Genomic DNA, 14518 nt, shown 5'->3' with positions numbered 1-14518 from the left:
GGCCAGACATGCCAAGGACAGCACCTGACTTAGGTTGTGTGGTAAGCAGACTGTCAGGAGTGCGAATGGATGTAATTAGTTGGGTGGTACACAGCCGCACACAGGCTGGGGAGGGAGTGTCAGCATGTTTGGTTGTCAGGCCCTTGGGATCCAAAGCAGTGGTGGGGTTGGATGAAGGAAAACTGACTTCCTGGCACAGCCCACTTGCCCCCAGGCTTATTGGACCAACAAGGCTAGGCTCCATGAGGGAGTGCCCAGAAGAAAGCCAAGAAACGGTGGGAGGGGTCCTTGCCAGTGTGGAAATTAATTCCACCCACTCAAGGAGAGTCTCTTTCTTTTTTTTTTTTTTTCCTCTACACTTAAGATCCACTTCACACTGAAAATTCCTGACACGCAGAAATGAGCTGTGCTGGGGGTCAGAGGTGGGGTTTGGGCTGGAAAGGGAGGAACTTGGCATGGGGCGGGGCTTAATCAGGAGACAGGGCTTTGAAGAAAGACTCAGGGTTCAGAGAGCCAAGGTTCCAGGAGACCAGAAAGTCTAGGGGCCAGGCAGCCCTGGAACTCTCTGGAAAGGGTCCCAGAGAAGAGCTAGGGAGAATGGGATCCAGGGAGGCAGAAAACGAGGCTTTTACACACAGTTGGGGGAACTTCAGGGTAGGGTGAAGAGGACCTACTGAGAACTCCACCCCCACATGGTGAGGTAGGGGTTCTGAGGGAGGGAGGGAGGGCAGTTGGGGGCTCTCCATGGTGAAGGAAGCCCATTGGGGCTTCTCTGGAGGTGGGGATCAGTTGAGGACAAATGTCCAAGAGAGACTGAGGATGGGAAGGAGATGAGGCGGGGAGAGAAGAAACTGCTTGGCCTTGAGTCTTAGAGGACAGTATTGCTTAGAGCAAGTCATGTGTAAGGACCGAGCACTGTCAGGGCCCAGGATGGGGGTCAGAAAGGTCATGAGCGGGGTACACAGACCGAGCTTTAAGGAAATCAATGTAGGGGTGTCTGAGAGGACCCAGGCTTCTGAGTAGCACATCTGTCCCTGAGGGCAGAGCAAAACTTGTGAAGCAGGGACAGGCAAGCCTGTTACAGGTCAGATCCTTCAAGTCCCTGTTATGATGAACATATTAGAACATATGTCAGACTTGGGTGACAGGGACTTCAAAAAGGAGGCCCAGGGCAGGGTTCTGAAGATTGTTGGTGAAGGGCCTGGACTTGGACTCGGGAGAAAAAAAAAAAAAAAAACAACCCTGAACATTGACCTTGGGGACTTGGGAGACAGGATTGAACAGAGATGAGTGTCCCTCTGGGGTTTGATGTGTTGCATCCCAGTCAGGTGGGAACTATGATCTGCAGTGTGTAGACTTCAAGGGACCAGAGACTCCCAAAATAAGCCTGATTAGAGATGGAGACTTGAGCAGCTCAGACAGGGCTTAGCAAGTAGCGAGGTTGGAGCCCAGCTGGGCAAGATCAAGGAAGAGGTGGGTGAGGGCTTAAAAAGCTGATACCAGGACAGGGCCTCATGAGAAAAGGCTAGGACCGCCACGGGACTGAGGATGGCAGGTGGGACTCAACAGGGCAGGGAGAAGAGATGCTAGGTAAGGGGGTTCTGAAGGCACAGGTCTTGGAGCTAACAAGGTTCAGGTGGAAGAAATGTAGGGAGAAGGGGGGTCAGCCGTGGGAATAAAGTGGAATGCTCAGCAGACAGACTTGCCGGGACTTGAGGACCCGCGAGAGAATTTGAGCACAGGTGGACTGGGGTAGCAGCGGCTTGGTGGTCGGTGGATATGAGAGCCATGCAGCTCATGGGATAGAGGGGTGCCAGCCTTGCGACTCCCCGGGGTCCTGGCTTCCGGGCTAGCGGGCCCCCTCCCTCCCTAGGGAGGAGGCGGAGGTGTCTGCGACGCCGCCGTGAGTCAGGCTCTGGCTGCAGCCGCGGCCGGCCTGGCGCTGCGGAGCGCGCGCGGGCAGCGGGGGAGGCAGCGGCGCCAGCCCCGCTCGCTCCCCGCCCCCAAGGTTGGGCCGCTGGGACGCGATCAGCGGACAGACAGCGGGAGAGCGGAAGGACGCGCGCTCCTAGGTTCAGGGGTCTGACCCACTCGTCGAGTCGCCAGTAGGTGAGCGGTACTGGTGACTGCTGCAGCCCGGGGTCAGATTGGGGACCACCCAGTTCAGCCACAGCCCCTTGCTATCACCTCACCGGCGCCGGGTGCGCCTGGTGGCGCAGAGCTCCGGCGCCAAGCTGTCTCTTGGAAGTGTCCATTTCGCAGAGTGTCATTGTGGGTCTCTTGGTGGCACGGTTGGGGGTGGGGACAAGAGGGGAGGTGAGTGGTTCTGTGTGACAGTGTGCGCTCTTAGGGTCTCCCAGTGCCGCTTTCTGTTGGCTTTGGAGTTTGTAGTCCTGCACCTGCGCGGATCCTCCGGAGATGTGCCTGAGCCTGTGGGGCGGTGTGTAGCGCTGCGTGTCTGGGTGGGCAATTGTTTACCTGGCGCGTCTGGGCGCAGGAGTATGCTGGGACTGGAGAGCTGGGCTGGTGATTGTGTGTGTGGTGCGTCTTGGTGTGTATGTGCTTCAGTGAGCGCTTTTCATTCTGCCAGTCAATGACTAGGGCAGTGTCACTGTAGCTCTGAATGCCCTGAGTGCGTGGAGATGCGGGGCGCTCTGCTTATCGCAACAGGGTGTCACTCGGGGTGCTGAGGGGGAGCTGTTGTGTGTGTGGTTGTCAGTAGGCGCAGATGGCAAAGCGATGAAAAGCCCTGATGTGCTTGCCAAGACTACTGCGAATGGCTTTGGTATTGGCTGTGGCCGGCTGGGTGGGGGAGGCAAACTGGCAGCTGGCAACCTCACAGGGATTTCCATCTCCCAAAGACCATTTATGGGACTGTAGGGGAAATGCTGCAAGGCTCCAGGTTGGGTGCTACTGGGCGCACAAGGCCCAGCAACTCCTCACTCTGTCCCTCCCTCCAGGCTCAGGGCCCCAGCCAGTGCCCAGCCCTGCTGGGAGCCCCGGCTAGCACCACGGACGGCACCCAGGAAGCCCGAGTCCCCTTGGACGGGGCCTTCTGGATTCCCAGGCCACCAGCAGGTTCACCCAAGGGCTGCTTCGCCTGTGTGTCCAAGCCTCCTGCCCTGCAGGCTGCAGCGGCTCCAGCTCCTGAGCCTTCGGCCTCACCCCCCATGGCACCCACTCTGTTTCCTATGGAGTCTAAAAGCAGCAAGACTGACAGCGTTCGGGCATCGGGTGTCCCGCAAGCCTGCAAGCACTTAGCTGAGAAGAAGACGATGACGAACCCCACCACAGTCATCGAGGTCTACCCGGACACTACGGAGGTGAACGACTACTATCTGTGGTCCATCTTCAACTTCGTCTACCTCAACTTCTGTTGCCTGGGCTTCATTGCTCTGGCCTACTCCCTCAAAGTGAGCCTGGGCAGGGGGTGGGCAGGGTTATGGGATCTAGCAGGATGTAATGTCACTTAGTGGAGCCCAAGGTAGAACATGCAAGCCCAACCAGGAGACCTCTTATGGATTCAAAGAGGCAAGGCTCTGGGCTGGGAGCAAAGGGCCACCCCTTCCCTTCCTTAAACTGAGAAAGCTTGACCCCATTTGGGGAGTGGGGTAAGGTTGTCTGCTCTGTACAGCTAGCTTAGTTAAGTCTTTAAGAACAGGCATTCAGAACTCAAGGTCCTGTCCTTCGGAGTCAATGTGGCCAGTAGCCACACCTAGGTAAATGTGATGGAGATTGCAAGGAGCCGGGGGCGGGGGGGGGGGCTTGAAATCCTGTGCCCGTGGGAAGCAGAGAGGATGCTCTTAGGGCCCTTGCAGAACCTCTTATCTTGGCCCATCTCTAGTAGCTCATTTGCCAGGCACTGATACTCACCATCCAGGTCTGTGGTAGATGCCGAAGCCTGATGACCAGACTGGCTGGGGGAAATGTCCTAACCCCACCTACCCTGTACCCACAGTGGCTACAACTTCCAGGCCTGTCTCCCTTTTGTATAAGGAGTCAGTGGCTGGAAACAGAGCAGGGTGACAAGCCTTTGGGACCCCTTATCTGCTCCTACCCCTACTCCTTCCCACGACAAAGTGGGAGAAACAAAGACAACTTGGGGCCAGGGGCAGGGGGAAGCTGTGATAGATGGCCTCCGTGTCTCAGCCCTTGTGTCCCAGGTAAGGACTGAGCATTCTTGGACTGTTGGAGCCCCACCAGCAGGGTGCAGGAACGGTGCCTGGGTGCCCTCCTCCCATCCTGCATCTCCGGAAGGAAGGGCTTGGCTCACAATTACACAGATCATCACTTCCTGAGCCCAGACTTGAATGGCCCAAGACAGATGCAGTCCAGAAATCGCAGCTGCCCAGCAAGGAGGGGTGCCAGGGGCTGGGAGAGCAGAAAGAAGGGTGCTACAGGGATTTACAAGTGAGGGCGAGACTGACCTGGGAGGAAGGGTCCCCAGGCAGCTCAGCTCATGATTCATCTGCAGGCATGAGTCCCACCTTGCTCTGCATCACATGCCTGGCCACAAGGCTCTCCTCTTTTCTTCCTGACTCATGCTCAGCATATCATACCATCTTCATGCCTTTTTCTCCAGGCCTGGGCTCCTCACCTTTACATGTACCACATGGAAGTTGTGTACATGAGTGGGCATGTCTGTGAGAGCATGGCATTGCATGCATGTACTCATGTGCCCACATTGTATAATTCATTGTGTGTGTGGAGAGCATGAGTGTGCATTTGAGTGTGTTGCATGAATGGGAATGCTTATATGGAGTGTGGATGCTTGAGTGTTATATTATGCATGTAATCATGTGCATGCACATGTGCATGTGTGTGAGCAAATGCATATGTTAGTGCAACTGTGTGTGAGTGTGCATGAATGTATATAGAGATGTATATCTAATTGCATGTGAGGAGTGCCAGCCTAATCACATGCCTACATCCACATAGGTGTGTATTGTGAATGGATACATGTTTGAGTATAATGTGTGTGCGTGCAATGTGTGAGTCAACATGTGTTTGCATATAAGTGTACCACAGATGTGTGTGTGTGGTGTGTGTGTGTGTGGCTTGTGTGTGTGTGTGACTGCTTCTGCTGAGAGGCAGCACAAGAAGACCTAGGGACTTGGGATGTCCTAAGGCCAGCTCAGCTCTGTTCTCTGGGGCCGTGCCAGGCAGTGGGCACCATTGCCAGGTTGCTAGTGGAACATAACCTCCCCCTGGTGCCCTCTTTCCCTGTGCTGTCTACAGCCTGAGGGTTTGGGCATGGCTGCCTGGGCTCTGGTCCGGGAGCTGTCCCTTCCTCCCCTGGCTCAGGCTGTCTCTGGCTGGCTGGGCAGGGTAGCCCATCTGGTGTGGGTTGTAGGTAGGTCAGGCATTTCTGGATGGTTATGAGTTTGTACTGGGATGTGAGGTTGACACTTTGGAGGGGAGAGAGGGCTCGCTTTCTCTCTCATGTTTTGCTCCAGGAGGTCTTCCCCGGGAACAGTGGACAGGCCTTGGGGCTTCTTGGAAGGATGTGCAGGGTTGGAGACTCTGACCCTGATGCCTGGAAGCAGTCCACCTGTGTATCTAGCTGCAGCCTTCTAACTAGCTGCACCTGCCACTCATGTAGCTCATCACAAGCATGGTCAAGGACAGTAGATGGAACAGGGGTCAGGAGGACTTGGGGCTGGCTTTCCGGCCTCCTTTCCTTGCTGAGCCCTTCCCTTATCTGGTCACAAATAGAGACGAGGCTGTTCAAGCCATCCTGTGATCAGGTGGCACAGGTGGGCTGGCGTGAGATGCGGCTGTCTGCTGTGTGCATACACTGGCTCACAGTTATCCCCTCTTTTGTATGAAACCCGTGTCTCTCCTGCAGAGCTTCTAAGGCCTTCTTTCCTTCACATCTGCCTACCCAATCCTCAGGACCAGTATTTCAGTGTTCAAAGCATGGTAACCATCATGGGGGAGGTCTAAGGATATTATTTGGCTGGACAGAGGATATCACCAGAGAAGGTATATAGTCCATTGTCTCAGAAGATGAAAACATCACACTGAACTTGGGGCCAAGTAAGGTTCCAGGCAAGGGCTTCTGGGAGGAGGTAGTATTTCCTTTGGGTCTTGAAGGATGGATGAAAGCAAAGTTCTACCTGGAGAAAGGAACAGACACCAAGCATGGACATCCTCTGTGGGGAGCATAGTGCAGTGCAGTCCGCATGTGGCAGCTGCTTGATCTGAGCTTCGGAGGCATAGAGGCTTCCCGAGACAGGAACACCTGAAAGAATGGGTTAGGAGGGTAGACTTTGATTGGGCTTTGTATGTGTATATCTGTTCATCTCATCCTTCCTGAATATCAGTGTTACCAGCCCATCCATTCAACTACCCATTGTAGGCATCAGTTTTTTGTAACCTACTTTTAATAAGGGTTCAACCTTTCCACCAGCAGAGGTAGTGTAAGAGAAAAGTTATTAGAATTTGAAGGAAGTGGACCTGTTCAGCAATAGTTCTTCGGGGGTGAGCTTGATCTTCTTGGGCAGCAGATCAGTCTCGTAGCAAACGCCAAATACTATTCAGCAGCTGCAGACCAGTCCTCTAGGCAAGCAGACAGCAGACATGAACTAGCAGCTATAGTCAAGTCCTTTCAGCAAGCAGACACCAGACAGCTGCAGTTCAATCCTGAAGAAACTGCCAGGCTCACCAACCAGCCTAAGGTGAGGTCTCAGAGGCCGCAAGCTGCCACAGGGACCTCATGAGCAGTTCTTGAAGGAGTTTCTCTCAATGGTGGAGTTATCACAAGTTGAGCTCAACAATGCTATGTAAGGCCAACCAATACATGTGTGTCATTAGTGAAGAATACCGAGGTGCAGCAAACCAAACCAAGGTCCGTCTCCCACTGTCTGTGGGGCCATGTTTATACCCCTTCCTCATGAGTCCTTTCACATGTTTGCTATATCAAAACATACTTTCACCATGTCTGCTTCAGGAAAAGTCTTTCATGAGTTTTCTTTAGCAAGAGATCCTAAGCTGGGTGTGGTGGCGCACGCCTTTAATCCCAGGACTCGGGAGGTAGAGGCAGGTGGATTTCTGAGTTCGAGGCCAACCTGGTCTACAAAGTGAGTTCCAGGACAGCCAGGGCTATAGAGAAACCCTGTCTTGAAAAACCAAAAAAAAAAAAAAAAGAGAGAGAGAGAGAGAGAGAGATCCTTTCACTTGTGTGCCCCAGCAAAACATCATTCGACATAATTATCTTTCCAAAGAAGATAGAAATTACACTTCAGCCCATCTTTCTACCCATCTATCCATCAATCCATCCATCCCACACCCATCCACCTATTCATCTACCCATCTACTCATCCATCCAAGTCAGCCATTCATCCTCCACCCATCTATTCACACCACACCTACCTCTTTATGCTTTTGTCTACCCTTGTACCCATCTATCCATCCACATCACACTTATGCACACCTAGCTATTTATCTCCTTACACAATCATCTGCCCATGAAGTCACCCATCTATCTACTCACCCACCACCCATCCATGTATGCATTTGTCACAGCCATTTACTCAGTAATATATGTCATATAATATCATATATATCATATATGACATTTCAGGCAACAGCAGGTCTCATACACAAGACTTCATCACCGAGTAGTGTCATAGTTGATTTTGTGTAGATACTCTGTGATGTTAACAGATGATGAGGTCACTGGAGTTTCTCAGATACTCCTCATTAAGTGATGCAGGGCTATGTCAATCCATCCTCCACGCTGCTCACTACATTCAGACAGCACCAGCCTTCCCTCACCTGTTGACACAGTCATCGTCCTGCTGACTCTCTCCTACTGTCCCATCCCATCCTTACCAACCTGGACACTGATGCGCTAGACTGCTTCTCTAATGTCATTTACACCCCCACTTCATGCCAGATCAGAATGCTCACTGCCCTTCCTCGATGCATGCTCTGCCACATCCCCCTTCTTCCCGTCATGCATCCACACCAAGTAGCTGTGCATGCCTCTTGTCACTCGGCTTCCCTCGTTTGCAGTCTTCCCCTCTCATCCATCCATCCTTCTATCTCCGCTTTCTATTTTCCACCCATGTATCCGTTTGTCCACATTAATTTCCTCTCCTCCCTTCAACGTCACAGACTGAGCTCCTCATCCATCTATCTATCTATCCATCCTCACTGGATCTATGAATTAAATTTGTTTATCCATGTACTTACATACTCCCTCCTCATGTTTTCATGAATTTATCCATACTCTCATCTCTCATGCATTTACACACACACACACACACACACACACACACACACACACACACCTGTGTTCCTTCCTAACTAGACTCCCCCCTCCTCTCCCTTGCTTCTCCCAATCATCCCTGAGTGCTATCCATCCACATATCAAGCATTCATCTCTTCTCAGATGTGATCATCCTCTGACACTCTGCTCATCCTTTTTTCTTCTTCCTGCTCACACCTTCTTCCCACTCCTACTGGTCTCCAGGCAGCCACTACAATCAGCTCATACATTTTCCTATCTCTCATCCCTCCCTCTTTCCATCTCTTTCATTCTCTGTGTACAGCCACATACCCACATGTTCATGGTTCAGAGCATGCCAACACTTTCTATGAGACTTTTTTTTTTTTTTTTGGACAGGGTTTCTCTGTGTAGCCCTGGCTTTCCCGGAACTCACTCTGTAGACCAGGCTGGCCTTGAACTCAGAAATTCGCCTGCCTCTGCCTCCCAAGTGCTGGGATTAAAGGCGTGAGCCACCACACCCAGCCTTCTATGAGACTCTTCTTATGTAAGTAACTACACTCGTGCTTATTTCTCTTCCTGAAGCTACCTGCCTACCCTCTCCAGTCCACCAGCTTCACCCCTTTCTGTCGGTATCACACAGTAATTTCTGGGTCTGTGTGTGGATGTGAACACACTTGCGCATGTTCACTTCCCGCTTGCCTTGTTGGGCACCTCCTATCTCAGCCTTGTGCTCATCAGCCATCTCTGGTGCACCTCCATTGTCTCTTATTTTTAGAAACTGACACACCCTAGATGAGCCAGATGTGGTGGTGCATCCCTGAAACGCTAACATTTGGGCAGTCAGAGGCAGGAGGATTTAGAGTTCCAGGACAGCCTCAGTTACATAGTAAGACCCTGTCTAAGAAAGAGAGAGAGAGAGAGAGAGAGAGAGAGAGAGAGAGAGAGAGAGAGAGAAAGAGAGAAAGGGAGAAAGGGAGGAAATGAAGGAAGAAAGAGGAGGGGAAAGAAAAAGCCCACAAGCGCCGACAGATTCTACTGGGGTTCATCCACCAATCTGTCTGCTTGCCTTCCCACTTTTCCTTATTTTGTCTTTCATCCATGAACCGCCACATGCATTCTTCCAACCTCCCTCCTCACACTATTATCCTGCTACTCCACAGACTCTCTTAGGGTTTTACTGCTGTGAACAGACACCATGACCATGGCAACTCTTATAAGGACAACATTTAATTGGGTCTGGCTTACAGGCTCAGAGGTTCAGTCCATTGTTGTCAAGGTGGGAACATGGCATCATCCAGGCAGGCATGGTGCAGGAGGAGCTGAGAGTTCTACATCTTCATCTAAAATGTGCTATGAGAAGACTGGCTTCCAGGCAGCTAGGAGGAGGGTCTTAAAGCCCATGCCCACAGTGACACATCCACTCCAACTAGGCCACACCTCCTAGTAGTGCCATTCTCTAGGCCAAGCATATACCAACCATCACACCGACCATCTACCTCTTCCATCCTTTGGTCACCCACACTCCTACTATGTACTTTCTTCCCTATCTTATCCCTTCCTCATCCTCTTCTTTCTGTGGACTTGCCCTATGTCCACATGCTTCTCCATCTTGCTTCATTTCTGTGTTTGTGTTGGATGTGTATGTTCATGTACAGTGTGTGTGTGTGGTGTGTGTGTGCATATTTGTATGCATGCCAATCCACATGTGTGTTAGCAAGCACAAATATGAAGGTCAGAAGTCAACCTCAAGGGTCATGCCTTAGAATTCATCCAATTTATAGAAAATATATACACATTTGGGGGGGGGGTTCGAGACAGGGTTTCTCTGTATAACTCTGGCTGTCCTGGGACACACTTTGTAGACCAGGCTGGCCTCAAACTCAGAAATCTGCCTGCCTCTGCCTCTCGAGTGCTGGGATTAAAGGCGTGCACCACCAAGCCTGGCAAATATATACACTTTTGTGTGTGCTTGAAGATACACTCATTGCCATGTATTGTGTGGAGGTCAGAGGACAACCTTCAGGAGTTTATTCTCTCTGTTCACCACGTGGGTCACAGGGACTGAACTCAGGTTGTTCAGCTTGACAACAGATGCCATCATCCATTGAGCCATCTCCTCAGAACTCCACTTTGTCTTGTGAGATAAGTTCTCACTCTGGTACCAGGGGTTCAACAGTTAAGTTTGACTGGGTAGCCATCAAACTCCACAGATCTGCCTATCTCTGTCTCCCTAGAGCTGAAATTATAGGTGTGCACTGCTAGGCCTGAATTTTGAAAAGCATATTTTAAAATTTATTGATTTTGTTTTATGTGCGTGCATATTTTGCTCACGTGTATGGTTGTGCACCATGCATATGCCTGGAGCCCAAGGAGGTCCAAAAGAGGCTGTCTGTCAGGTACCCTGGAACTGAAGTTACAGATGGTTGTGAACCACCCTTTACATGCTGGGAACTGAGCCAGAGTCCTCTGAGACTTTTCTCCAGACCCTGCTGACTTTTTGTTGTTGACATTAAATACGGGTTCCTCAGATCAAATGCAGGTCTTCATGATTGCTTGGCATGGACAGTTTACATGAAAAGAGCAATCTCCCAAGTCCCCATCTTTCTTTACCTGGAAGCTTATGACTGCCCTCCTCCTTCTCGTCATCTCTTTTGTTCCCTCCTATGATGTCACCATTATGGCCACTCATTAAACTGTCTAGCTCACCACATAGTTAGTCATCGACTCATCAGAATGCCCCAGCACTTTCCCACTGGACTTCCCACTTCACATGCAGCAAATAACTGCCCAGTGGATGATGAGGCATAGGCCACGCAGTCCCTGCCCATAGGATCCTTCCCTCTGGCAGGGAACTCAGACCATCACAACACTCATTGAAATGTCGGTGGTAATGTCAGCTGTGAAAACTGAGGAGAGTTGCAGGGATTGCTGTTCCATACAAAGTGGGCTCAGTCAGAAGTTCATGTAAGTGCATTGACTGTAAGCCCAAGGTGGTCCAGGCCAGAGATATGTGTGTCTGAAGAAGTGTGTGTCACAGGATGGGGAAAGTCCTTGCAGAAGCCCAGGGACAAAGTTCCATAGCCTGTGTGGTTGAAACAGGAGAAGGGACCAGACATGCCTGCCTGAGACATAGCTTTGTTTTCCACAGTGAGGGTTTTGTCATCTACTGTGAGTGGGTTCATGTGATGAAGTTTCCATGTGGGGGACAGACTAAGGATGCAGAGAGATGGGGCTGGGAACCCAGGTGGGAAAAGATTCCAAGTGATCCTGAAAGGTGGGTGAGGATGGCTTCTAGTTATACATTCCTTTGGAATGCACAGGGCATTGGTTCTACAGACACCCAAGCTCACAGATGCCCAGGTCCTTATTTAAAACAGCCTAGTGTTTGTTTAGATCCCACACACTTGCTCACATGCTCTCCAGATGACATAAAACCTCATTAAAAGGAAGGGCAGTTATTGTTCTACTGTACCGTATCACTTAGGGAAGCGGGGAACCCACACTTGTTCAGTACAGAGTCTACTTTGTCAGATATAATTTTCTCTGAAGCTCAATTGAATCTACAGACAAGGAGCTCCCAGGCCTGAGACCCAGACAACACTCTATCCTGATGGAGCTTCAGGGCAAAAGGAACTAGAGGAGGCTGGCGATGCTTGCATGGACTGTTCTCACCCAATCAGTCTAAAATGCACAGGTGCTGTTCACACAGGAGTGAGGCATCATGGGAGGAGCGGTCTTCATCTCTGCTATGAATCTGCCAGTTCGTGCCCTGAGCTTCCACCATTCATGTCCTACCCAGCTGCCTGCTTCCTCAAAAATGTCAGTCACACCTAGATCTACTCACATATTCCCATTTCCGGTCATGGAGCATACATTGTCTTTTCTTTCTCTTTCCTCTGCTCCGTGTTCACCTGTTAGTCTGCCCCGCTGCTCTCTTCTGCCTACCTACTAGCTACCTCATCTCCCCCACCCTGACTCTTTATCCCCCCTGAGTCTCCCATTTACCTTTAGCAAGACAACCATAAGCTATCAAGTGATGGTTGAGCTCTTAGCATATTCCAGGCATGGCCCCAACCTCCCATGATCAAATTGAATATTTTAACTAATGATAACAAGACCTTGTGATGTAAGTGCCATGGAAAAAACTGGGAAACTACACACAGTGCTACAAGGCGCACCCTGGAGATCACCAGCAGGGTGTCACAAATTCTTGTTTTTTATTTGACTCTGGGCTTCCCCTGTCCCTGTCTGCCCATCCTTTCCTTCCTTTCTTGGATCTTCTCTCCTCTCCTCTCCTCTCCTCTCCTCTCCTCTCCTCTCCTCTCCTCTCCTCTCCTCTCCTCTCTTTCCTTCTCCCCTCCCCTCATAACTTCCCCTCCCCTCCCCACCCCTCTCCTCTTCTCTCTTCTTTCTCCTTTTTCCCTCCCTCTCTCTCTTCCTCTTAGCCTAGGCTGGCCTCAAATTCAAGTTCAAGGATGACCTTGAACTCCCGGTCAGTCAGTTGGTCAGTTGTCTGGCCTCTGCCTTCTAAGTGCTGGCTTTTCTGGTGTGTACCCCTACGCTCACCCGTTCATTTGTGGTGCTGGGCATCAAACCCAGGGCAATGTGCATGCTAAAGCACTCTGCCAACTGAACTCCATCCCCAGCCTTTCTGGGCTGCTATCTAGCACTTCTTCCCCATCCCTGCTGGTCCGTTCTTCTGTAAGTGAGCCAGCTCCTTTCTGCCCTGCCTAGCCTAACTCCCCAGCCCACCATTCTACCTGTATGTTTCACCATACACTCTAAAACCCCTGCCCATGTGCCCTCCAGCCTCCCTCCTCCTCCCCTCACTCCTGTATATACTGCTTCTGCCATCCCTCTGGTTACCCACCCTGTCTTCCCTCCTTTCCATTCCTCTGGCTACCCACCATGTCATCTCTCCTTCCCATCCTTCATGTGTTCATGCCTGCTGGATCACCTCCACAGCCTCTCATTCCCCAATCTGAGTCTTCTGCTTTGGTCTCATGAGTGAAAAGTATCCACACTGTGTGACTTCCCACAGTGTCAGTTTGGCTGACTGGAATTTTACAAGACCTCAGCACAGTCAGGCTCTGGTCAGGTCTGCCCTCTTCTGGACTGTAGGCTATTCACATTTCTGTGAATCCCCACATGGTGGAAGGGTTAAAGGTCTTTTGGAGCCTTTTGTTTTTTCTTTTAAAGGACAACATTTAATTGGGGCTGGATTACAAGTTCATAGATTCAGTCCATTATCATCAACTGGGCTACATCATGGTAGCATCCAGGCAGGCATGGTGCAGGCAGAGCGGAGAGTTCTACATCTTCATCTGAAGGCTATTAGTAGAAGACTCACTTCCAGGCAGCTAGGACAAGGGTCTTAAAGCCCACACCCATGGTGACACACCTCCTAATACTGCCACTCCCCTGGCCTGAGTGTATACAAACCATCACAGACAGCTAGAGCCCCAAGCTGCTTTTTCAATCTATAGTCCCCCAATTATGGCTTCTTGTGTCCATTCTCGTTTGGGAATTTTAGTAAGAAACTTCTAAGTTCTAAGTCTATGCTAAAGCCAAGATTGATCTGCTAGGATCAAGCCCACCTACAGATTTGAGAAATATCCCATGACTCTCGTGCACATAGTGACCCTCCTCTCTAAGGGTGTGTGGGGAACAGACTAATAGCTAGCTGTCAATGACCATCTTCCTCTTTCTCTTGCACTAATGATCTCCCCGCCCACTTTTTTCTTTTCTTGGATATTTTCTTTATTTACATTTCAAATGTTTTCCCCTTTCCAGGTCTCCCCTTTGGAAACCACCTATCCCATCCTCCCACTCCCTGCCTCTATGAGGGTGCTCCCCCACCCACCCACTCCCATCCTCCCAACCTGGCTTTCCTCTACACTGGGGCACTGAGCATCCTCAGGCCCTTTGAGGCCTCACCCTCAAAGGCCCCACATCCGACCAGTCTCCGGGGGTCAGAACCTTCATTGTGTACGTTGATGGGGTATCTACCCATAGCACTTCCTGACCACTTGGTCACCATCAACCTTCCTCTCCTCTCCTCTTTCCTGTCCTTTCAGCACCCACTGGTCTGCCCACCGAGGACCTGCACTGCCTTCCTTCCCTTTATGGAGTTATCTGTCAGACTACCATGCCCTCGCCTTCCTGACTGACTCACCCAGCTTCCCACTGGTCTCCTCACTACAATCCTTTTTCCTACAGCAGACATCATCTGTCACTTCTTGGGCCCCACTGGACCTTGTGTGTCTTCCCAGCTCTGGTGGA

The 14518-nt window shown here is 51.0% G+C and overlaps 1 protein-coding gene across 14 annotated transcripts in view; it reads left to right on the top strand.

Annotated features, from left to right (window-relative positions):
* The first annotated feature begins 491 nt into the window (after positions 1 to 491).
* The window catches only part of Ifitm10 (interferon induced transmembrane protein 10), a 47945-nt gene continuing 33918 nt past the window's right edge, over positions 492 to 14518 (top strand). Inside the window, exons 1-2 of one of the 14 annotated variants that reach the window (XM_011242002.2) lie at positions 492 to 695; positions 2961 to 3413. In XM_011242002.2, coding sequence (XP_011240304.1) covers positions 693 to 695; positions 2961 to 3413 — 456 coding nt within the window. In that variant the 5' untranslated portion in view covers positions 492 to 692. The other 13 variants (XM_011242006.3, NM_001347541.1, XM_011242008.3 and 10 more) reach the window with 13 other exon arrangements.

The sequence above is a fragment of the Mus musculus genome, chromosome 7 (genome assembly GCF_000001635.26).
Source record: "Mus musculus strain C57BL/6J chromosome 7, GRCm38.p6 C57BL/6J".
Classification (NCBI taxonomy): Eukaryota; Metazoa; Chordata; class Mammalia; order Rodentia; family Muridae; genus Mus; species Mus musculus.
This window is presented reverse-complemented; position numbering and strand designations above follow the sequence as displayed.